The sequence below is a fragment of the Carassius carassius genome, chromosome 43, assembly GCF_963082965.1.
Source record: "Carassius carassius chromosome 43, fCarCar2.1, whole genome shotgun sequence".
Classification (NCBI taxonomy): Eukaryota; Metazoa; Chordata; class Actinopteri; order Cypriniformes; family Cyprinidae; genus Carassius; species Carassius carassius.
The window spans coordinates 1,075,542-1,102,498 of record NC_081797.1 but is presented as its reverse complement, the minus strand read 5'-3'; the positions used below and the strand labels follow the sequence as shown (position 1 = coordinate 1,102,498).

The 26,957-nt window shown below is 36.0% G+C and overlaps 1 protein-coding gene across 2 annotated transcripts in view; it reads left to right on the top strand.

Moving 5' to 3' along the window:
* The first annotated feature begins 10,238 nt into the window (after window positions 1-10,238).
* Window positions 10,239-26,957, top strand: part of LOC132124708 (A disintegrin and metalloproteinase with thrombospondin motifs 20) — a 106,741-nt gene continuing 90,022 nt past the window's right edge. Inside the window, exons 1-4 of one of the 2 annotated variants that reach the window (XM_059535851.1) lie at window positions 10,239-10,642; window positions 11,753-12,096; window positions 21,266-21,410; window positions 26,662-26,882. In XM_059535851.1, coding sequence (XP_059391834.1) covers window positions 10,549-10,642; window positions 11,753-12,096; window positions 21,266-21,410; window positions 26,662-26,882 — 804 coding nt within the window. In that variant the 5' untranslated portion in view covers window positions 10,239-10,548. Of the gene's footprint in view, window positions 10,643-11,752; window positions 12,097-21,265; window positions 21,411-26,661; window positions 26,883-26,957 lie in introns of those variants that run through there. The other variant, XM_059535852.1, reaches the window with a different exon arrangement.

Below are 26,957 nucleotides of genomic sequence, written 5' to 3'. Positions count from 1 at the left end.
GCGCGTATTTATAGTCGCGCTGGTAGTGACGTCAGAGGCTGTCGCCGGCCAACACGTTGGCGTTTTTCAAAGTATGCTTCAGACACGGGTCACGACGAGGTGTTCCCCATAGTGTCCCCTCAGAGGACGCAGTTCGAAGTTCCCTTGAAAGGGAACCGTAGCATTCCAAATCAGTTGCCATTTCAGGAAACATGTTCAACATTTAGACAGTAAATGGCAAGGCAACTCTCTGGGTTTTGAAACTTAGTGAATAATTTTGTCCATCATTGTCCATCCAGAATTTGAAAGATGACCTTTTTGCATTAACCACATTTTTCACAGGAAAGAGCTTGGTTTAAACATGTGCCTTTGGCGTTTATGGTGAGTTAAGTACCAGGTGTGGAGGGATTGCAGCCAAACATCTCATTCTTATTTAGTACCTTACATGTGTAAATCAATTAATAGTAGGTTTTCAGATGTGGATAATTAAAACAAAGAATCCCAAAAGATGCTTTCATCACCATCCTGCCCTTTTTAGCTATCTGAGCACCCCTGCTCTCTAAATAAGTTGATCCATATAACACTATCAGGGCCAGACCATCCATGTTTAGCCAGCACAGCTAATTAGGAAAACCTAGCGGGCCTGACACAGAGCCCTGGGGTCCTTCGCTCACATTAGTGACACTTAGACCTTTCTAATGGACACTGACCCCTGTTCTAGCCACTGATTGGCCACTCGGGTCCAATCCCACCCAATTCAGTAACCTGTTATTTTGGTTGCAGTTCACAAATAGAGCAGCAGTTGTCTCGACTGTTGCCTCTAGGGAATGAAGTAACATTCCTTCTCTTCTCAATCCGCACTGCGTGAAACACTCCAGTCAGCAGGAGAAGAGCCATCATGAAGGAAACTGCTCCGCCTCTGTGGAAATCACATTATTAGATATAGTTAATGTGAGTGCATGAGTGTGTGCTAGTTAACTGCATGCTTTTCTGCAGTTAGTCCTGTGGTTTGGTATTAGAATTTGGTGCAGGTTAGGAGATCAAATACTTGGCAATCTCATTTTTTTATGTGGTCAACAACAGTTGAACACATTTCAACCAACTTTTGACTCTGGCCTACTGTGAGAAAGCTGTAGAATATTCCTTATTTCAACATTTCCATTTCAGTCAGGATGGCTCTGTGTAAAGATGATGTTATTTGTCCTATGCATTGATTTAGATCTATGAAATCCTGCCGACCCCCTTCTAACCCCCCTTCTCTGTCAGTGCATCCCATGAGCCATGTTGGGGTAGAGGTTTTCAGCTGTTAATAAACAAAACACCACACAGCTGTCTACTGTCACAGATCCAAAACAGTGTAGGATAGTATCTTATGAAGGCAAGGGCCTGACACAGCCAGCGAAACCTGGAAAGAATTGGGAAATAAATGATTTTTGGTGACAAATCCCTGTTGAAAAAACAACAACACCAACAACAGAAAACAGCATATACTGGTTAGGTATGTTTTAAAGTATTGTGGCTGGTTTGAGGTAGTTTAAGCTGGTTCCTAGCTGGTTATAAGCTGGTCAGGTGCTGGTCCTTAACAACCAGCTCCTGCTCAGGACTAGTTTAAACCAACTCATGACCAACTAAGGACCATCTCAAACCAGCTTCCATGCTTCAAAACATACCTAACCAGAATATGCTGGGGGGTTTTTCAACCAGGGATTCCTCATTCCCTGATGATTCTGCTATGCCAAAGCATATAAACCTGTTTTAATCTATGCAATTTCACTAAATAATAAGTGCCATGGTGGTAACATGTTTTTTTTTTTGATATGTACTGTTGCATTGTCATGGTATTATTGAAGTATCATGGTAATTTTGTGGTGTATGCATATGTCGGTCATTCAGTACCCAACCTGCTGCCACAGTACTTGTATGTAAGAGTTTAGCATCACTCTCAACAGACCCTCAAATGCACATGAAATAGATTAGTTTGATAGTATCCCCTCATAACTGATCTCAAGCCAGTTTAACGTCATCACGAACTGATTCTAGATAAGCAGTGAGCGAGTTTGAAGGCCAATGCATGAGAACACTGCAGCTGCTAGCCAGACTGAAACCTGAGAGCGCAGACTCATTCAACTGCAACGTCAGAGTCTGAAGCCTGCTGGGTGAGGACGCCTGCAGTATGTCCGGGGCCCCAGAGGCCCTGCCTTCACATACTACCAGTTTTAATTGATTCCACGCATGTATATGTAAGCATTTTAACTTAGCGCTTACATGCAAAATTTTGTTTAGCATGAAAAGTCACGAGAAGTTAAGCACAGTAGCAAGAAAATGTCTTTAACATGCATTCTGGTCAAACTAAAATTCTGTTGGCACTTGAAATATCCTAGAGAGTTTGCACTGTAGTTGATTAAATTGCTTTGTGTGGGTGATATGACCAAAATCGTATATCACTGTATGAGTCTTTTTTTCTTTCACGGCAACAATATATATCACAATACAAATATTTTTACTTTAAACAAGGTCTTTAAGATATCAAAACTTTTACCATAGTCATTTCATAGTTCTTGTCACCAGTGTCACTATCACAAAAAAACAATACTATTCTACCCCCCCCCCCCCCAAAAAAAAAATAAAATAAATAAATGCTACATACGTTGTATAAAGTATTTAAATGTATAATAACACTCGATATTGTTAACTGTGTAAATTAAATATATATTTTGTCTTATTAAAGTTATAAAAGTGATTTACTCAGCAGCAGTGAGCAATTTTCTTTCTTTTGATGAGCATGAATGACAGGCAGCAGGAATATTAGACTGCTGTCACTTTAAGAGCTGCCCAGATCCAATATACTGTTATGCATGTTTTTTTTCTTCTTTTCTTGTTTTTTTTTCAGATGTTTGCTTTCAATAATGCGTGCATGAAGGCCTCTCAGACAGTGCATGCATATAGTGAAATGAGATCTCTTATGTTGCTGATTGCGTTTCAACAACTTAAATTAACTTGTTTTTAAACTGCAATACTTAATAAGTTGACAAATTTCTACCGTTAATAATGTCTACCGATATAACTCTCACCCCTATTGCTAATGATGCTAAAAACAAAATATTTAGCATGCCATATGTCATCATGTTAACCCTTAACATTCCTTACTTTGAAAACCATCTAGAACTTGAATTGTTTAGTCTCAGTTTAGGAAACGGTATACATTCTGCAAAATTCATTAGAAAATTGATGTAAGCATGAAATATCCATTGATCTACCCCAATTTAAATGGCATAGTGGTCTACTATTAACATTTCTACCATTGCATGATCCTACCACCGTACTACCACCAGCCTCTTTATAACCATTAAAGGAAACAGCATTGCCAAATTATTCATATGGCTGTTTTGTCCAAGTCAAGTTCTTTGCAAATTGTTTGCCCACATGGAAAAAATGACATGAATTAAGAAAAGATGGAAACAGGGCTGAGTATACTTACTCAACCCTATCTATATCATACTGTAGATGCTTTGTGCACATTTGGTGCTAGTTTGCCATTAAAAGAAGCAAAGATTGTACAAGGCAATGTGGCAATGGTGTTCGGTGGAAAGTTTTACTTAATCCGATGTTTCCAGGGCTCACAGGGAAACACAGGCCAGCTATATTGACCAGTGAGGTTAAATTGTGTGAAACTGTTTCACTAGCTTTATGTGGCCATGTACAAGTGCCCTAGGCCTCTTCAAAGTGTCCAGAGCTTGTAAACCGACTCAGGCGAAGTTCACAGAAAGTTTAATTTTAGCTTCAGCAAGTCCCTGACAGAATTGACGCATGGCTCTTTCAACAAGCCATTGCCCGTGCAATGCAATGCAACAGCAAACAATCGTCTTTATTTAGCCACATCTAGGTTATTCAACAAGAGTAAATACGACCAATGAACGGTCACCAAGATTGATTGACTGATACTTCTCGTCGCTCTTTAAGTTTTGTGTGTTTCTTTCACAGATATGAAGGGCCATCGGAATAGAGGGTCGTACTGTCAACAAATCCACTTTCAGAAATCTTTCCAAAGCCACATGTTGAGTAAGACCACAGGGGTGGGAAGTTTAGATCTCAGGATAGTTGTTTTGACAGCATCACAAATCTGTCTTCAGGGATAAGCCTGGGAACTCACCTCTGAAAGGATGGGAAGACAATTGACAGGCCACTCCGGCATTCCTAGGGCCATGGAATTTGAGGATTAAGCTAAGGAGAATCGGAGTTGGGATGGAAAACGAAGGGGGATTTAATCCAAAGAAAATGCAGGTTTCAGGTGGGATGATGAGAACACCTGTCTGGAGGCTTGGCTGTGAACAGGGTCATAAATTATGCCATTTTTGCAATCGCTTGAAACTGTCAGATGAAAAGAGTGCTAGAGAAACCCTCAATGACTTTCCCTACAAACAGGCAGGTCAGGAATTCCATTAGCTAGATGAACTGTGCAGGGGAACTTAATTCCATTTTAGGTCTCGGAAAGTGGCTGGAGTGATTGATTTTCCTGCTGGCTCAGCTCAGAGAGGCCGTTCAGTATCTGTCTGACTGGCTAAATCTTTCACTTGACCCTGATGTTCAGCATTTTTCACTTTAAATTAAGTGCCTCCAAAGCCAATTCGTCCTAAACGCTTAAACTCTCTCTCAGGTCATGTTTACTAAAGCTTGCGTTCCAAAACAGTAAAAACCGAAGTTTTCCGAGACAGAAGCTTGTTGCCTCTAAATGTTTTGCTTTTAGTGATGTTCTTCTAGTGTGCTCTTGTAAGGTATGTTTCAGGGGGTAAATGATAGGGTTTGTTCAAAAAACTATCTGAAATTTGATGAGTTTTGGACAGCTAATATATAGATAGATATGCATGAATATTGGTATACAGTATAAATGTTATATATATATATATATATATATATATATATATATAGATAGAAGTCGTGGGAAGTCGTGGCCTAATGGTTAGAGAGTCGGACTCCCAATCGAAAGGTTGTGAGTTTGAGTCCTGGGCTGGCAGGAATTGTGGGTGGGGGGAGTGCATGTACAGTTCTCTCTCCACCTTCAATACCACGACTTAGGTGCCCTTGAGCAAGGCATCGAACCCCCAACTGCTCCCCGGGCGCCGCAGCATAAATGGCTGCCCACTGCTCCGGGTGTGTGCTCACAGTGTGTGTGTGTTCACTGCTCGGTGTGTGTGCATTTCGGATGGGTTAAATGCAGAGCACAAATTCTGAGTATGGGTCACCATACTTGGCTGAATGTCACTTCACTTTCACTTTTTATATTAATAATGCTAGAATATATTCATATATGGTATTTTTGATTCTTTGTCTTATATATATATTTATGCAATATTTATTCAAAATTCAGTTTGTAAAAATGTAACTTTTTTCTTTATGTGGTTAATGATATGATACATAATCGTGCAAAGCTGCCTTGCATCATTGCACAATCAGTGTCCGAAGAGTTTAGTGGGGTCAATCATTAACAAAAGCTTAAATATCAGACACAAAAAAGCAGGAAGGTGTGTCAGTAATGTTAACCATGCATATTTACTGGTGCCGTTGAGCTAAGGGTCAAAGCTTTCCATATGTAAACGAGCGCAGACAGCTTTTAAACATCCAGCCAGTCGTGTCTTTGAGCAGCACTGAAGCGTTTCAGCTCAGAAGAGCTCTTAAAGAAGATGCTTATGTTTCAGAAGATCAGAGAGGCTTGCAACAACAACAACAAAAAAAGGTCTTAAGATCAAATAGCAGAAAAATAACCCCTACATTCGTTTATTTTCTAAAGAGAGTGTGAGCGGTGTTAGCGGTCACTGAGGTGTGTTTTATAGTTAACTGAAAATAAAATTAAAAATGTAAACTTTTTTTTTTTTTGCTTATGTGTGTGTGTGTGTGTGTGTGTGTGTGTGTGTGCATTAATCACATAAAAATAAAAGTTATATACGTATACTGTATGTGTGTACATTTCATTTAAAAGTCAGTGAAAATGATTTTGTGCCTCTTTGGGATGAACAATCAAGCGATGTTCACTTGCTGAACACAAGCTTCTAGAGGCACATAAGTCTGAAGTAATGAATTTAGGTAAATGGGTGCAGAGCCAATGGTAGTTTTGTAGGCAAACATCAATGCCTTGAATTTAATGCAAGCAGCTATTGGAAGCCAGTGCAAATTGATAAACAGAGGTGAGACAAGCATTATTTTTGTCTTATTAAAAATTAATCTTCCTGCCGTGTTCTGAATTAATTGTAAAGGTTTGATAAAATTGGCTGGAAGACCTGCCAAGAGGGCATTGCAATAGTCCAGCCTGGACAGAACAAGAGCTTGAACAAGGAGCTCTGCAGCATGTTCTGAAAGAAAGGGCTTGATCTTCTTGATGTTGAATAAAGCAAATCTGCAGGATCGGACAGTTTTAGCAATGTGGTCTGAGAAAGTCAGCTGATCATCAATCATCCTTACTGGATGGTCCTTCATCCAGGAAGAAGTGTCTGTTAGACAAGCTGAGATGTGAATAGCTACCGTCGGATCATCAGGATGGAATGAGAGGTAGAGTTGAGTGTCATCAGCATAGCAGTGGTATGAAAAGCCACGTTTCTGTATGACAGAACCTAAAGATGCCATGTAGACAGAGAAGAGAAGTGGTCCAAGAACTGAGCCCTGAGGCACCCTACACACACACACACACACATATATATACAAACACACACACAATAACTTTTTATTTTAATTAGTTGCAAAGACACGTTTTATGTACTTAACTAAAACTAATAAATTACAAAAAATGTAAAGAAATACAGGCATACAAAAAACCTACTAAATATTACAACAGAAATTTACTTTTTTAACTTAATTAAAATGAAAACAAAATATAAAAAAATAAAAATTAATTCGAAATATTATTTAAAACTATTAAAACCAAATACCCATGCAGTAATCAGGAATAAATCAAAACAGGATAATTAGTCAATAGCTTTAATTAATCTTAAAGTAAAAACGCACACACAGACATGCACGAAACACTTGGTCAGATTGTGTTCCTCTGGCACAGTGTTAAGCAAAGCTGCCTTAACAAATTTACGCAATAAATCTCCATGCCATCCGTCTTCAACATGTTACTGATACTGTGTGGTGTGTTTGGACTGTAAATGTGATGATGTAAGATGATCTTTTTACCTATCGAATGCAATTTTTCAGATTCCTTGTGGGCATAAACATTCCCTAACATTTTCCTCTTTTTCTCTTAGAATTATGAAGAAGAAAGACTCTTTCAATTTTAAAAAGCAATGTTTTTTTTTACTGGCATCAATGTTCCGTGAAGAACCTTGAACATCCATGGAACCTTACAAGGTTGTTTAGACTGGAAAAAATTTCTTTAAATGATTAAAATGTTCTACAGACTAAGAAAAATTGTTCTTTTAAGAGTTGTTCACTGAAAGGTTCTTTAAGGAACCAAAAAATATTACTTTTAAAAGTGACTTTGACCTCCATCAATTGCTCTTTCACATAACTTTCATGGATATTTTATGACTTTAGGCTGAATTGAAGTTTGGGTTTTTTTAACTTGAACCCTAACAGACCCCGAACAGTTTCCCAAGATCCTGCTGGGGGCCACCCACAGGTCATCGGGGGGTCAAAGGTCAAGTGAGAGGGTTGGAAGCTTGCGAGTGTTTCGGTGTACCACAACATGTGAGCGGCAGCCATTGTGAGTCACTCAGAGACTTCAGACGATGGAGACAATGAGCGCTAAACATCAGATCAAATCCTATAAAAAGAATCTATAGAGGCCACTTTTTCAGTGCTAATGGTTCCAGAAGTGTTTTTTCCCCCTTTCATTAAAGGAAGTTAAAAAGTCTTGATTAAACAACTATGAACCAAGCCCTGATCCAAACCAGCCAGCTATGGTTTTAGTAAGGGAAAGAACTACAATCCCATAAAGCACTGCAAATGACTTCATTGAATTAAAAAGAAGTTCAATTGAATTTCAAATTCAAGGACTGTGTCTAGAAAAAAAAGTTTATTGAAAAATATTTAAAAATATTAAAGTATTTTGGTAGCATTTAGAGATCAGTATCATTCATGGTGCTTCATGGGAGTGGAAGGAGACAAACATCTCTTTTGCTCACCATGACTCGCTGATTGGTGGAATTTTCTGTACAGTATCATGGGTAATGTAGTTTTTGAAGTAAAATTCCCATTAGTTTTCTACATTGGGAAACTGACCTGTTGTGAGCTCTGAGATTGTTAATAAACTGTATATGCTTTTGCTGATCCCATCCATTTTTTTTTTATAATTGTCTTTAATAGAGGATTTTGTGGTAAAAAACAAAAACTACAATTCCCATGATGCAGTCCAGAAAAATTCGCAGTGAGTTAAGTGTTCTGAGATGTCTAGCTCCGCCCACTGTTGTGAAGTGTAATCAACTCTCGTTAATGCACTGGCCCCGCCCCCAGACCTGTACTCATCTTACATTTCATACAGTTGACAAATATAATGCAGGACAACAACTCCATAAATGCAGTTATGCACTAAGAATTCAAGATATTGGGGCAAAGAATGCCCCGTTATGTTTTTGTCTCATATTTTTATCATATGATAAGTGATGTCACACCAACATCAAGAGCAATATCACACGAGTTCTATTTTTGTCACGAGTGCATATGTGATTTTATACAAAAGTTTAGTAAATAAGAAGTAAATATGAAAATGTGAAAAATTTACACATTAATATGCTTTTGTTCAATTTTGCCATCAAAAATATTACCTATAAAGCCTCACAGCAGAACTGTTGTGTTTCTGAGCAGCACAGTGGTGTTGTTGATTGAATCGTGTCCTGAAGGAATTGTGTGAACCAAAAGAGAGATGTTTACTGAATAATTTTAGAATTTTCGAAATACTAAATATTTGTTATTTCCCCATTGTTTTTCATTTGATTGTCATTTGCAGTGCATTATGGTATTGTAGTTATTGCCCTCATTAAAGCCGTTGAGTTCACAATGTCCTATTTTTGTCTTTTTTTGTTATATTTCAAAGAATGCTATTTATTATATATATTATATTTATTATATTATATATATATATATATATATATATATATATATATATATATATTTTTTTTTTTTTTTTTTTTTTTTTTTTTTTTGCTTCAAATGAAAGTTTTTAATGTTGTGTTTCTCCTCGGCTGGTTGCTTTGTAGCTTTAAGCATTTTAACCAAGACATGTAAAAACATTTGATGAGAAAATAAATGGAAAAACTTACATAACAGTGCCACTGAAAAAAGTAGTTAGGAGAAATGCACACTATTAAACACAATTATTTAAAAATTGAATTCATTCAAACATATTCTTCAACAAAAGGTTAGACCTCAGAGCTCACAACACGTCTGTCTTTAACATTTTATCAAGTACTGTTGAAAATCAGTTTCCCTTGTTTTTACTTCTCATTGGGATGCACCTCATATCATCTCATGACTCTTTCCTCTCATAAAAAGCTTTTACAGCTCAGAAGAATGAAGGTGATGCAATCTTTACAACCTTTTACTGCGACTTTACGTTCACAGGAAACAGATAAAACAGTCACCAGTGTTTTACTGCGCTGACATGAATCATTCTGACAGAATTATTTCATTAATGCTGAATTAAAGTGTTTTCATCTCTGGATTTTATCTCAGTTTTGATTTTTTAAGGCTGTCAACCAACCAACCAACCAACATGGCTTCATCAGTCATTTCTTCTAATTATATGTATTATTATGTATGTTTTAAATCATCTGTCTATCTATCTATCTATCTATCTATCTATCTATCTATCTATCTATCTATCTATCTATCTATCTATCTATCTATCTATCTATCTATTGTTTGTTCATTTTATCATTCTATCTATCATACATCCATCTTTAATCATTAATGCATATTAAATAAAACTAAATTTACTGCAAAAACAGATCATTTTCTTAATGCAAAATGTGATTCTTAAAATATATGAAGTATAATTGATGTTATTATTCAATGTATATTTTTATCTCTGTTTATCTGTTTACTAACTTGTTGATTTCGATTAATTTTATTTTGTAACAAGAAAAGTACTAGTGCAGCTATTAACTTTAAGACCTAATAGTGTGTGTGCATGCGTGCGTGTTGTGTGTGTGTGTGTGTGTGTGTGTTAATGACGGCTCACTGTCAGCGGTCACTGCTGCAGGTTTTGTTGTGCTTCAGTGAAATAAACTCTTGATGTGATGTGAACTGATTCATGGGTCGATTTTGAGTTTGCAGAGTAGGGGGCGTACCATGAAGCTTGTGAGTAAGTGTGTGTGTGTTTAGGGGGGTGTCCTATGGAGAGCCAAGGAGCGAAAAAAAAAAACGTTGGCACCGATCCGTGCGACGCGCACACACTGAGCACAGAGAGCCTCGGCTCCGTGCGCGACATGAGCGGCTCCGAGCGGGTGTTTTAACGGCATGACGGCGGATCGGAGGAGCTGCAGCTGAAGGACGAGAGGAGAGCCGGTAGAGACGCTCCAGCCCCGGAGATCCGAAGAGAGCAGCGGCGGAGAGCGAGAGGCAGAGCGCCGGGGAATCATGCGGGCTCCTGCGCTCCGGCTGCTGGGTCTCGTGTGGCACCTCTCCGCGCTTTTACGCACCGCACAAATGTACAAACTGCACCACAAACAAGGTAAAACACGCACAAAATCAATAACACACCAGTCAGTCTCAGATGCACCATAACGATTAGCTCATACACGCTTTTGTAAGTTTGCTTTATAGTTTCTATGACATTATAAAGCGGATTGTGTGTTTTGCATGTAAACAGACAAGCGTTATGTTTAAATGAATTATATATTGTGTAAATGTGTTTGCTTTGTATTCTGCATGTTGTCACTTTAAAATGACACTAATGTTGGAAGCTATATGGGGTGTATTAAGCACCTCTAGACTTATATACAGTGTGGCCAAAAAGTATCTAGAAACACGAGTTACATTTTGCATGTCATTGCACTGGATGATACATTTCAAAGCAAATGCAATTTATCATAAGAAAGATGCATGAACGCACTTCTCACAGAGAGAAGTTAGTATGTTAGAAATGCTGAATCAGTAGATGTGGGTTTCGGTGTTTGTGTGTGGTTAGCTAGTGGATGATGTTGGTAGTTGATGTGATTCTCTACACCTGTGATTCCTCTGCACCTGACCGAGGAACATGAGGAGAACTGACTCTATAGATCCACTTATACTTACCACAACACCAGCCTGACTTGATCTGATGAATCACATTCATACATTTAGAAGAGTGAGCTTAATATGTGTCTCTGGATCACCAAACCAGTCATGATGGTCAGCTTTTTGGAATTGAAATGTATGCATCATCTTAAAGCTGAATATTGATGTGTGGTTTGTTAGGAGATCAATATCTGTCTGAGATACAACTGTTTGAAAATCTTGAATCGGAGGGAGCAAAAAAATCTAAATATTGAGAAAATCATCTTTAAAATAGTCCAGATTATGTTCTTAGCAATGCATATTACTAATCATCATCAAAAATTAAGTTTGGAGATATTTAAGTTAGGAAATTTACAGAAATATCTTCAAGGAACATGATCTTTACTTAACCTAATGATTTTTGGCATTAAAGAAAAATGTATCATTTTGACTCATACAATATTGTTGGCTATTGCTACAAATACACCTGTGCTACTGATGACTGCTTCTGTGCTGCAGGGTCACATATAGTATCTGATTTGATATGAAATGTCTGAAACATCTCGAACACTTCGTGTGATTTCAGAGAGCTTCATCAGACAGCTGTCAGCGTATGAGATCATCACCCCGGTGCGCTTGAATGATTTTGGAGAGTCGTTCCCGCACCGGCTGCATTACCGCAGGAGGAGGCGCAGCACTGATGCAGAGGTCTCGGGTTCGAGGGCTAATTATCGGTTTGAGGCGTTCGGCCAGGCGTTTCACCTGAACCTAACGGCTGATTCTGGATTCATCGCTCCATCTTACACAGTGCTTCACCTGGGAGAGGAAGAGAAGCATGGAGACGATGCAGACCTGCGCCACTGTTTCTTCAGAGGACACGTCAACGATCGCAGGGAACACCACGCCGTCTTTAGCCTCTGCACTGGACTAGTGAGTATAAGAGTGTGCTGGTTAAAGATCTGGACTGCTAACTGGTGAAGCTGCTCCCATTCTTGGTAGTTTTCAGAATGGGGGAAAGTTACTTTAAAAAGTAATCCATTACACTATTGCAATATTCCATTCACACACAAAAAATAAAATCTTCAGCGGTTCTTTGTGGTAGCTGAGGTGCTACATAGTGGCATGTAAGACCTGTAAATTACCTACAAAGAACCTGTAATGGTTATTAAGCAGTACTTTGGGGTGGTTAAGGTGCTGTATAGCACCATCTTTAAAGATACAGGTGCTATGTAGCACTTAAAGTGGTTCGCCTTTCATTGCAAGCCAAATAACCACATTTAGTGCTATTTAGCACTATATTTTTAGTGTACAATATTGTGTTACTCCATTAAAAAAGTAACTAATTGCATTACTTTTTATGGATAGACTATGCGTCTAAGAGTGTGCTGGTCAGTTTTGGGGGTAACACATTACAGGTAATGCAAGTTGTGTGATCAGATTACTTTCTTCAAGTAACTAGTAAAGTAATGCATTACTTTTAAATGAACAAGATCATTTCTGAGTTACTTTTAAATAAGTAATGTTACTTTGTTTTCCTGTTTATTCACTGACACCTTTCATTTCCCCATGTTGAGAGAAAGAAGTTACTTTTTTATGGAGTAACGCAATATTGTAATGCATTACTTTTAAAAGTAACTTTCCCCAACACTGGTGCTGGTTAAACGTCTGGACTGGTAACTGGTGAAGCTGCTTCAGAATGGGAGGAAAGTTACTTTTAAAATTAATCCATCACAATATTGCGTTACTCCATGAAGAAGTAACTAATTGCGTTAGTTACTTTTTATGGAAAGTAATCCATTACGTTACTTTTTTGTTAGTTTTTGCTACCTGGGTTGGGCTTAGCTATTTGTTTTATAATAACAGAAACAAAGTAATTTGGGTTACTTATTTGAAAAAGTAACTCTGGAGGCCTTCTGGAAAAAGTAATCTGATTACGTAACTTGAGCTACTTGTATTGCGTCACCCCAAACACTGGTAGTTTTTGGGAAGTCAGAGCATTTCCGATTTGTAATTACTAGTTCAACATGACTGGTGTTACTAGCGGGAAATGCATATTTATTGTAATTCTGACATGAATGCTGGATTACTCTTCGGTTTAGTTGAGTTACTCTCCTCTGTTCTACTCGAACACTGTATTAGTGGTAACTAGTAATGTGTAGAGCTTGTTAACTCTTCCATTTCGGTTGGTTTGTGGGACATCACAGTGGTTAACTGGGATTAGTCAGAGTGTTTCCATCATGTAATTACGAGTTCAACAAAGACATCAGTGGTTTTTACTAGCAGGAAACTCATAATTAGGGTAATTTTGAGATGAACGCAGTACTAATTAAATTGATTGGACTACTCAGTGGTTAACTGGGATGTTCAACTTGTAATTACAAGATCAACATGACATGAGCAGTTGTACTACGAGGAAACTCATTATTAGGATGATAAACGTAGGATTAGTTTATTCTGTGAAGTTTAGAGTTTGGTTGAGTTGTTCTCTAGTTTAACTAGTCTTCCCACAGAAGGGTTGACTGGAAACATGCCTGAGCACAATGTTTAAACTACTAGCCTAGTTATTTTAGATGGGAAAAATGACTTGAGTGGACTGGACTAACGAGTATAATCAGGGTTTATTTGGTAAAGATGTGGGCTGGTAATGTTTCGTGTTTTCTAACAGTTTCATTTTGGTTGTTTTTGTGATATTACAATGGTTTACTAAGATTATTTAGAGCTTACCCTTATGTAGTTATGAGTTGAACAAAGATGTGACCCTTTTTAACTAGCAGGAAACTCATGATTACAGTAATTCCAATATGAACGCAGGACTAGTTTAAGCTTTGGTTAAGTTGAGTTGTTTTTCTCTAGTTTTGATGGACAAGCAAGTTGTTTTAATTGGCAGAAATATAGAAAAATAGGGTATCATGGGTTAGTTAGTATAGACGGAGAGTTTAGTGGTTAAAGATCTAAATACCATGTAGACTTTTCAAAATTGTTCAGTGTTAAACTGGGATTAACCAGAGCATTTCCAATTGGTAATTACTTGCAAGCAATTTTCCATGCATATGGAATATCCATGCAATATCCAGATTTATAAAAAATAAACTTTGTGTAAATATGTACGCACCGTACAGATATTCTAGACCATGTGTACAAACTCTTTTTCCTGGAGTGAGAACATTAAGGTGTACACAATGAGTTTAAACTTTTTTCATGGCGAAACAAACATTTACATTAAGTATTCGACTCTCATTAATGGAGATAAGCACTGAAATTATAAAAAGTCATTACGCAGAAGTTAAACAAAAATAGGTTGTATGAATATAGTGGATGTGCTTTTCCTGATTTAATGACAGCGAGGAGTGCTATTGGCATGCAAAAAAATTGTATTATTTGGATTATGCATGGAACGATATGAAGATGAGTCTAGGTGTTCTTAGCTCCATATATGGTGATTTATGGGAGGAGTCGGGGTGGAGATGCACATACCCACAATCTAAAATTAATATAAATCTGAAGACTTTTGTGCTTAGGCAATGTAGTAAGGTAATGTCACAGTGGTTAACTGGGATTAGTCTGAGTGTTTCCAACTTGTAATTACTTGTGGTTTTTACTAGCAGGGAACTCATAATTAGGGTAATTTCAATTAGATAAGATTAGGATGTGGTTTAGTTGAGTTATCCATCCCGGGTTTTGATGGGAAACGGATTTTGAAATTGTTCTGCTGGTTATGTTAGATGGGAGAAATGAGGCGAATGGATTTGACTAGTGACTATAAACACAGGGTTAGCCTGTAGGTTAAAGATCTGAGCTGGTAACTAGTAGCATGGAGAAGGTTGGGAACTTTATTTATTTTGTAATGTCACAGAATCTAACTAGAAGTTAAGTGGTTGACTGGGATCACTCATAGCATTTCCAGCTGTTAATTACACGATTTTACTAACAGGAAACTTGGTAAGAATCCAGGATTAGTTGCTCTTGTGAAGATTAAGATTTGGTTTACTTAAGTTATTCTTCTCTAGTTTTAATGGGAAGCGTGCCTGAAGCACGAGCAGGTGTTTAAACCACCCTGCTAGTTATTTTAGATGGGAGAATCGACTCGTGTGAGACAGAATGAATGAATGTGATTTGGTAAATATGACACCCAGCTGTCCAACACCATCTAGTCTTTCAAATATAGTCTGTTTGCTCATCTTCCTAACCGGTTTGACCCTCCAGTGGCTCTGTGCTCTGGTTTATGGCCCTCGGTGGAAGCAGTCTTCTGTTGTGCTGTTGTTGAGGATGTGCTCCTGACCCGTTTGCATTGGTCATCTGTTAATTAGTTATCTCAGGTGGTGGGAGGTGGTTAGCGCCGGTTGTAAATGTAGCCGCAGGTCGTGTATTCTGTGATGAGGTCAGGAGGTCATCATCGAGTCGTTCGTCACGTCTCAGAGCTCAGAGGACGACAGGAGCGTCAGACGAGTTGTGTTTTGTCCGTCGTAAACAGCCAGAGGAAGATTCACAACATGCAAACATTCAGAGGTTTAGATGAAAGACAGAAGCATCATTCCACAGCAGATTTATAAAGCTGACTGATTGGTTGTTTTGATCTGGTGTGTTGCTAAACTCAAGTGTGCACACTTTAATGTCAGAATTACATTTTGTTGAAGTTTTTTCAATATTTTCTTAGGTTTCTTTGTTTATTTATTCAGAAAATAAACGTTAGTATTTTCTTTTATTTAAATTATTATTATTTTTAGGGATGTGCACGGATAGTCGAACATTCGAATATTCGTTCTGCTCTAATTATTCGATAAAAATGATATTCGAATTTCGCAAAAAAAAAAAAAAAAAAAAAAATTCACAATAAAACCTAATTTGGTCACTTTCTGTGATTCTCCACGGCATATTTGAAGGTGTATGCAAGCAAAAAATAATTAATGAATTATTAAGGGGCCATTCACATATCGCGCCTAATAAGGCGTGGAAAAGGCTATGCGCGCCGCTTTCTCCTTCTTTCCAAAGCGCTCGGGCAGAAGCGCTCCTGAGGCGACGTGTTCTCTCCATGAAGACGTGGAAATTTCAGCAAACGATAAATGGATTTTCAGCACAAAAAAATCGCTTTCAGTAGCTCTGCTACTAAATTTATTTCAAAATGGCAATCCATATACAGCTATGATCAGCTGTTCCTTCATCTTGGCTGAGCTTCAACGTTGTTACGGGAAAGGATGAAGCTGAATGTTTAGTTCTTGTCACATGACCCGCGGTTTGCTTGTGGCATTCTGAAAAGTTGAGATGTTTTTAACTCGATGCTGTGCGGACGCGCCTGGAAATAACGGGACCGCGTCGCACCGCGTGCGCATCGCGACCGCGTCGCTTCTATTATGAGCTGGAAATAACGAACTTGAGCATGCAAAAGACGCGATATGTGAACGCCCCCTAAAAGAACTGCGGTCTTCTACAGTACTTCAAATATGCCGTGGAGAATCACAGAAATTGACCGAATTCAAGAACATTGTTGCGTCATCTCTCAAGCAACGAATAAACACCGCTAACTTGGAGAATGCAGTGAAAACTCCTCTTCTCGCGTCTGCCCTAGACCCTCGGCACAAACATCTCAGGTTTCTCGATGAAAACATGAGAAAAGTAAGAAAAAAAAAAACTTTTTTGAACATTATCGGATCATTTCCCTTGATGCGAGTGGTGCGGATGCAGTCGCCACGATGAAGAGGATGCAATGCCCACTCATCGGAAAAGGCTGAGCCAGTTCTTCAGCGATGATTACACAGAATCCAGCCAAGACGAGTGGGAACAGTTCTTGCTGGAGCCATGTATTCCACCAGATGAGGATCCCATTCAGTGGTGAAACGACAACACGAAGCGCTTCACAAAACGTATTCGCTTAGCACACCGTTATTTGTGAGTCCCGCCAACGTCTGTGCCGTCAGAGCGTGTTTTCTCCGCGGCTGGCCTTATTGTTACCAGACCTTTCCCCCGATCATGTTTACATGCCCGTATTTCTTAACAAGAACATGTAAAACAATAGAAAAAAAGTTTAAAAAGATTTGCTGACAGTTTAAAAGTTAAGTGTAAGCTACATTCTGTACAATAGCCTAATTGCTGCAGGCTGCTTTACGTTTTTTCTTTGTTCACTTTTTTTTTTTTTTGCTTTTAATCTGTACTTTTGTTTGTTTGCACGCATTGTTAAAGGTTTTCAGCTACAAAACACGATGTGTAATGTTCAAGCTTATTGTGTGTAAGCTTGTTCAAAATGACGAAATCAAATGTTGCTGAAAAATAAAGTCTGTCTCATTAAACTTAATTTAAATAAACGAATATTCGAATATTAGTTTTTTATGAGCTCAAATATTCGAATGTGATATTTGTGGAAAACGCCCATCCATAATTATTTTGTATATAAAATAGAGAAAGTGTACGAATATATAGTTAATATGAAACAAGAATGGGATATTTATTTTATTTATTCATTTTTTTTATCTTGTATTTAAAAGAAAATTGGTACAAAAATGTACAAAATGTTTTTCATAAAATATTTTTTAAAAAAAACGTATTATATTATATTATAATTATTTTATATTTTATTGTAATAGTTTTTTGTGTGAGTGCATGCGTGTGAATATATTTAATTTTTTTATTCTTACATTTTGCTACAAAAAATGTACAACATTTTTTTTTTATAAAATATCAGAAAATAGTGTTACTTTAATAATTATTTTATATTTTCTTTTAATATTTGGTGTGTGTGTGTGTGTACGTGTATATATATATATATATATATATATATATATATATATATTTAAATTCTTTTTGAAAGAGATATTTAATCATTTACATAATAAATGATAGACGGCACATTCTCTCATTTTTAAATTAAAATTAATTTAATTTATGCATTTAGTAGACACTTTTATCCAAAATGCATTATGCATTCAGGCTATCAATTTTTACCTATCATGTGTTTTAGCATATTTATTTTTAGCATTTGATTTGAAATTGTTGCTAAAAGTGAAGTGTGTAGATTTATTTACTTAAAGTGTCCAGAAGATGCCAGAATTAGTTTTAGATATATATATATATACTTCTTTTCATTTACATTTTCAGTACTTTTTTGTATATTTTGCTAATTTTTTTACCAGTTTCTCAGCATGAAATTGAAAAGCATGCTTTGAAATCAGATTCAGATCCCGATTCAGCATCAGATATGAAGTTCTCAACCGTCATGTGTTGATGTTCAGGTGCAATGATCTTCTCATGATGTCTGATGGTTGACAGCATCTGTCCACATGAACGTAATAACCTTCAGGACAGATGTTCATGAACGTCTTGACAATGACCTCACATGACCTCTGATGATATTACACATGTACAGTATATGGGTGAATCTCATCAAAACATTATTACAGATGTGATACTGATACTGAATGTGACACTGAATATTAATTGTATTATATTTATATAAATTATATTTAGTGTTTATATACTATATATATACCATAACACATGCATACTTTACAGTTATAAAACATTTTGTTTTCTCATTACATTCATTGCATCACTGTAAAAAGCATTTGGAAATCATGTTTTTCATTATCATCATTTATTGTCAAAAGTTTTAAAAAATATTCTTGAAACAGACTTGTACTCTTTTCAACATGTAATCTGTTTCTGAATAATTCTGTGCTAGTTTTGGTTGAGTGATGAATGTAAGCCAGACTTGTTCTTGAAGCGTACTCATGTATCATCATTTACCGCAGTGTCACGACTCTTTCTTTGTTGTGTTGGTTAGTGAGCATCATCTGTTGGTCGTGTCTGAACATGTGTGTGTGTTTTCAGTGTGTCACTGCTGTACTCTCAGGGATTTGTGGGATTTGTGAGGGAGCGTTATGTCATCTTTCCATCCCTCAGGCTGTGATTGGATGGGTTTAGCTGTCAGAAATCAACCCTCTGAATCTCTGCTGAGCGACATCTTCCTAATGTCAGGCTTTTACGCTCTTCTGCTGTCGTTCAGACTGCACACACGTACTCCACGTCTGTCAGCCGTCTGTTCCTCACACAGATCTGTCATGAGACTTCAGAAGACCTGAGAGACTGCTGTTATGATGGTTTGATAGGGATTTGACCTTGACCTCGTTTGTTCCTTTAATTGTTCATGATTTGATTTAATAGCAACATAATTTTTATGAGCTCACACTATGTTATTATTTGTAGAATTTAACATTAATTTGTATTAATTTAGAGTATTTTAATGTACTTTTTTGTTTTACTGCACTATTTACTATACATTTCTATTAATTAATTAATTTATTTATTTTAATAATTATTTTTATACATCAACTTTATTCTAAAATTATTTTTGTATTTATTTATTATTATTATTATTATTTAAAATTAATCTCACAGATTTCTCGGTTGTCGTTTGTGGGTGATTTGCTAATTTAATTGTTTTGATTTATCATTTTATTCATTAGAAATTTAATAATAATTTGTATTAATTTGAATTATTTTAATGTTGCTTTTTTACTCTTTATGTAGAATTGGTTTTATTTTTCTATTGATTTTTATTTTATTTATTTTTATATATTAATTATATATATATATATATATATTTTTTTTTTTTTTTGTTGTTGTTGTTTTTTTTTTTTACTATTTTTCTTTTCAATCACTCAATCACTTTTTCAATTGTCGTTTGAGGGTGATCTGTTCCTATAACTGTTTGTGATTAGATTCAGTGATGAATATTTGATTTGTTATAGAGTTCTTGTGTCTCAGTGGTAGAGCATTGAGTTAGTAGTATGAAAGGTCATGGGTTCAGTTCCCAGAGAACACACATACTGGTAAAAGAAAAATGTAAAGCACTGGTATTTTTTTTTAAAGCTTTGGATAAAAGTGTCTGCCAAATACATAAATGTAAATATCTGCACAAGTATTTGCGGAGCTGAAAGGTCACGCTGTGGGAGAGATGTCTCCCGTGTTTCTGAGGGCAGACTGTGATCTGGAGAATCCGATCAGTTTATCCAGGATAAAGTAAGTGAGTGTGTGTAGTGATGTCAGTCTTCACGGAAACTCACTGCATTCATGTCAAAGATGTTTCCATTGGTTCGAACAGACCCAAGCGTGTTTCCACTTTCCACTGTTTTTGTCGGATGTTTTCCGTACAGCATCATAAAGCTCGCTCCTGTTCGGAATGTTTGCAGGAATGTGGAATTCTGTGCTTGAACGTGTTGCCGTGGTGATGACCTGTGATTCTAGAGAAGGGTTTATGCGACTGTCAATCATAATGCCTCATTATTTATTATTAACTTTTATTTACTATACATTCAACATTAATTTCTATAATTTTGATTGGTATAGTATCAATTTATATTTATATAGTATGAAATGGTATATACATTTTTATTTATATAGTTTTGGTATTAATATTATTTAGCTAATTTGTATGTATTTATTTTAACATTCACATTTTATTTTATTTTTTCAATTTATTTATGCTATTCATGTGTATTTAATTTATTTTACTACACATTTGTATTTAGTATTCATTTTAATATTATGTATTAATGTATTTATTTTTTATTACCTTTTATTTTAATTTTGTATTTATTTATTTACTTAATTATAATTCTTTTTTAATTATATAGGCTAGTGTTATGGTATTTTTAGTGATTGTGGCCTTCAGTTATCATTTTATTTTATTAATTAATTATTTATGATTTTATTTTATTTATATTATATTTATTATATTTTTCAGTTTAATTAAATGTAATATATTTTTATGTAATAATAATTTATATTTTAGTTTACACATGAGTAATATATATATATATTATATTATATAATTTATTTATTTATTTTTTGGATAATGTTTGTTATTTCAGAAATTTGCTTATTTGTTTCTTTGTAAATATTACCCAAGAAATATTTTATTAAAGCAATATTCCAGGCATTATGCTAGGTGCTGCATGAAGCGGGGTCATCTTAAAATCAGCGAAACTGAAATGGTTTTCTAAAACCAGGGTTGTAGGTGTGCTCTTTCCAGGATTTCTCAGCAGCTCAAAATCACACGTCTGATCACTTAAACCAAACGTTGTGGTGATTGTGTGGTGTTTTTCCTTAGATCGGCACGTTCACGACACACAGTGGTCAGTTCTTTCTGGAGCCGCTGCTGAGCGCTGATGGAGAAGAGTATGAGGAAGAGCACAACAAACCTCACCTGCTCTACAGACACGAGTCACATGACCCTCAGCCATGCAGCGCTTCAGGTAACAATTCAGCTTCATCAACTCCTTCAGCAAATGCATTCACACACTATATATATAAAAAAAAAAGTGAATGAAAAAAACCAGCAGCTGTGGTTGCCAGAATTTTACCATAAAAAAATACATTAGCAACATTTTGGGTTTTACCGTTTTAACTTCAATTTACATTTTAATACAGGAATTTCATTAACTGATATATACCGACGTATTGAAGTATCGAAACCTGTTTTGTAGCCATCACATTAAATATTAAACACATATAGAAGGTGCACAGTGTCATTCACACAAACACTAAACACCATTCTGGTGACACACATCAAACTGAAATAATGCAATAAACATTAATTTAACAACATTCGGTGTAACATACTACACTAATGTACACAACTGTACATTATTACAGTTATTTTAACAAAGAAACATCAAATTTGAAATCTATTAGTTATTTTAACAAAGAAACATCAAATTTGAAATGTAATGCAGGGAATTCTGGGAATGTCAATTTACGGTTATTTACTGTAAATAGTTTTTCACTCCCAAAAACGGTATACTACCGTAAAATAACATGTAATCTCCAATACAGTTTTTTACCGTATAAAGTAAGGGGAACTTACCGTTGACCATTTTACAGGTTTTTACTGTAGCATGTTTACAGTATTTTAATTAAATTCACAGTATTGTTTCACAGTGCAGCTGTGTGGCTTTGCTTGTGGAAACTCTTCTCAGCGGTGTGGTTTAAGTGTGCTGGCGTGTGCTTTGCCATCGCGGGTAATGTGCAGATTAACGTCGTCTTTATGAGCTGTTATTGGAATTCTTCATCTAATGAAAGTAAATGAACTCCAGCCGCTCCACAACTCTGACTTAAATTAATCAGACGCTTTGCTGGAATAACCAACCATATTAGTAACCCCCATGTAGTATGGTTTTTAAGTGATAATGCACCCAATAATATTACTTTTGTCATTATTTACTTACCTTTCAGTCCTTTATTCTTCTTTAATTGGTTCATATGATTTGTGTGCTATTTTCTGTAAGGGTGTAACTTCTTCTGAATGTCTTAAATGTGGGTGTATACTCCATGCAAACTTCAAAAGTCCTGAAATATAATGCATGTGTTAAATGAATTGCTGTTACGATAAAGGTCAGGAATTAATCGGTTTTGAGGCAAAAATGCCACTAAAATGAACAAAATTCCACCCGAAATTCAAGGTGACGGTGAAAAATGCCCCATTGCAATTCAAATTAATATGATTTAGACTTATTTTACAATTTAGTATTAATGTATGTATATTTTTTAAATATTAAAAACTAAACAATTTTTATTTAAAAACATTTTATATCATTTAGTATTTGTTTACATTTTTTTATTATGGATTATTTATTTTATTTACTATGCATTTTCATGTTATATTTTAATTTTAATTTTAATTTAGTTTATCATTTATTATTATTCATTATTTTTTTCTGACTTTTTTATTTTTTATTGTTTATTGTATATTGTTTATTTACTGTTTATTTGTATTTATTATTTATTTAGTATTTTGCTATTCTCAATTATATATATTTTTGTGCTCTATTTATTTATTTAAATTTACATTTGTGTGATTATGATTAGTTTCTCTGTAAATATTATTCAATAATATTAAATAATTTTATCATTTGACAAGAGATGTTGTAAGGTGCAGCATGAATTATTCTTATTCTTATGGAATAGTTTATTTTGGAGCTCATTAGAGTGAGTAGACATTGCTTTTTGGGTGAAATCTTAAAGGAGCGTCCGCATCTATTGTGCAGATGTGATGCTGGATCTGGGTCATGCATCAAAGAGCTGCTGAGGATGAAAAAGCTCGACTGAAAGTGTCCTTGCCTTCGGTTCAATCTGATAACAGTCTGATGTTCAGATACCGAACGCTCTCAATGACAGGAATCTGCTGCAGTTGTGACTATTAAACTCATCAAGACTGCATAAAGAGTACAAATATAATATGTGACTGGAGCAAAAGCAGTCATGAGTAGCACTGGTATGTTCATAGCAATAGCATTGTATGGGTCAACATTTTTAATTTATGCAAAAAATAATTAGGATATTAAGTAAAGATCATGTTCCATGAAGATATAGGGTCAATCTCCTACCGTAAATACATCAAATCTTATTTTTTGACTAGTAATATGCATTGCTAAGAGCTTCATTTGAACAACTTTAAAGATGATTTTCTCAATATTTAGATATTTTTGCTCCCTCAGATTTTCTAATAGTTGTATCTCAGACAAATGGTGTCCTCCGAACAAACCACACATCAATGGAGAGATGATTTATTCAGCTTTCAGATTATGTATTAATCTCAATTTCAACAAATGTACCCTTATGACCGTTTTTGTGGTCCAGGGTGCTTGTGTTTTGCTCATTGTTACGTTACGGTGTTTCTGGGTCGTTGCTAGGTGTGTTTTTATTCCTTGCTCAGGTGTCTAGATTAGCAGGACTGAACTGTAATGCTCAGTATTGTGGATTGATGACTGTGAGCGTCAGTGACTGAAGAAACAGCTGTAATGTAGACAGAACTCATGAGATCATGTTTAAATAAGCGTGCCGTTGTTAAGTGCGAGCGATTAGCGATGCAGAGATCTAAGCGTGTGCTGGATTGCAGGGTGTTTTACATGTCACGGCCGGACTAATGAGTCACTCGATCGTCTGCTGCTCAACACCTGGCTCTCAGACACTGATCGCTGCTGCTCGTTCATTCAGATCTCGGCTGGGTTTAGGATCGACTTTGTCCTGGATGTGTCTCTTAAAATATCTCAGGGGAGATAATAACAGACCAAGCTATGAACTGTCATCCAGTAAGAGTGTAGAGTAGTGTTGTTATCGTTAACTATTAGAAATGTTGTTAATTGAAATACAATAAATAGTAAATATTAGATGCATCACTTTATTTATTTATTTATTTATTTATTTTAGAAACATTGCATTTGCAACTAACTGGAATAAAATAAGTTCAAGTAGGCTAGTAAAATTACTAAAACTAAAACAAAAAATGCATCACAAAAAATAAAAAAAATAAAAAAATAAATATATATATAATAATAATAAAATGAAATAAAAATTACAAAAGCACATTAAAAATTTGTTAATACTTAAAATTAGATAAATAAATTAAATTAAAATGATTACTGTGAATTTTAAAAATAGAAAAATAAATAGTAGCCTAAGTAATACTAAAATCACTAAAGTTATACAATAAAAATGGTACAGCTGATGAGGAAAAAACCTAAAATTGTTTCTCATTTTATTTTTATTTTTGGTTTAGCTTAAAGTGCTAAAAACTAAAACTGAAATAAAAAATATAAAAAAAAACTATAAGCACATATAAAACTATTTTAAATGACAAAAACACAACAAAATGACTAAAGCTGTAAGTAAACTTAAAAAAAATAAATTTCTTTTTAAATTTCTTAAAAAACTTTTTTTAATCTAGGTGCATTTTAGCATAAATTGTACTGAGATATTAAAGAGTAAATATCACGTGTGATTTGTCTCATGAATCATCTAATCATATTGTGATGACGTGCACAGGTGTGTGTGTGTGTGTGTGTGTGATCACTTGTACACTCATGCACCTGTTTCTTGAGCTGATGCAGAGCGCCTGAGAGACACACACACACACACAGTCTTACTACTGGCGTCTGGACTCGATCTGCAGAGTCTGAGTGTGCTGCCAGCAGAGCTCTGTTGTTTTGTGCTGAGCATTGCTCCGGCAGATTAACTGGATCTCTGGGGTGTTCTGGGGAAAACACTTTGTGTAGTTTGCTAATTGTCTCTGTGCTTTGACATGCAGTTGGAGATGAGTCTGTAAAGCCTCTTACTGAACATGTGCTATTAGAAGATTTGGAGAATATTGTGCGAAGAGACAATGTTATATATTACTACTGTATGTTTATCTGCGAGCTTTGCCATTTAAACATGAGAGGGATGAGACCCAATGTGAACTAAACGAGTTAAAAAGAGGCACAGCTTGTTATTAAAGACTGTTTGGTGCAGTTTGTCACTTTTACAGCTTCAAATGTGTCTCATCCAATCAGTTGAATTAGTAATATTGAACATTAGTTGGTGCTGTTGGCTTTTGTTGTGAAAGGAAGTGTTTTTTTAGATTAAACATATTAATAGTGAATACAATTTTTAAAAGAATATCAACTGCAAAAAGAATAACTTGAAGAGGTTGCCTGTGTTAAACTGTGGAGCTCTTGTAAACTCTTGTTGCTGATCTGAATGATGAGAAGCATAACGAAGTCTACATTTTGAAATATGTATCACTGTCTAAGCATTGAACTGCTTGATCAAGTCTGAAAGCATACAGCGAGCATCTGCACTGATTGTTCTGCAGCAGGGTGCACACAATGTGTGATTTCTCTGTGTGTGTGATGTGCTGGTGAACCATGAGGGTGTTTTGTGCTTCTCTAAGACAGAACAAACAGCAGCTTTATCTGCAGCGACTGTCGCACGACATACAGGTCTCAGATCTCCTGATACAGTCTTCTGATCATCGGAGTCCAGCGCTCTCATTAGTTTGAGTGAGCACCAGTGTTATATGTGTCCCTGCAGCACTAACGCAGTCAGAAGTAGCTCAGGTAGCAATAGACAACAATACATCGTATGGGTCACAATTATACATTTCTCTTTTATGCCAAAAATCATGTTCCATGAAGAATTTTTTTTTTTTTTGTTGCAACAAGTCTGCATATCTAGAGTATGAGTTTTAATGTGTTGTGTTGACTTGAACTGGAGCTCAGGTCCAGCTCATATAAAGCCTCTTTCTGCTGATTTACTGATGTTTAGATGGCCAACAAACATGCAGACTTGTGTTAGAGGTCAGCAAACAGCATCATGACTGACCCGCTGCTGTCGAAGGCTGGTTTACACTAGTGTGTGTGTGTGTGTGTGTGTGTGTGTGTGTGAATAAACTCACTCACAGATGGCCTCGTAAAGTCTTGTGTCTCAATCTCTTCTCATCTTCATTTGCTGGAGTTTGTTCAGAGCTCTCTCATCATGATCTGTTCATTTTACCCTCCAAACATTTGAAGATAGTTATTATATTGTAACATTTATAATGTTCTTCAATAATAACACTGTTAAATATCTACATTTGAAAAGCATTTTAAATGCAACTTTATTATTATTGCAAAATAATGAACATGATTAAAGTCATTTTTGCTGTGTTGCAGTAAAAGTGTTGATCAAGCTCTGTTTCTTCTCGCACAGATCGTCCCGTCCATCACATCAGTCTCCACGGCAACAGAACTCTGGAAGAGGAAGTGATGTCGATACAGGAAACGATGCGTCCTGAAGACGGCTCTCATTCCCGCCGGAAGCGCTTTCTGTCGTATCCGCGGTTCGTGGAGCTGATGGTGACGGCTGACGCTAAGATGGTGCGACATCACGGACTCAACCTGGAGCACTACATCCTCACAATCATGTCAGTAGTAAGTGATTAACCCTTCATCCTCCTCTCTCTCGTCCACTCAGTTAATGGTTTCAGTGCTTCTTCAGTAACTGAT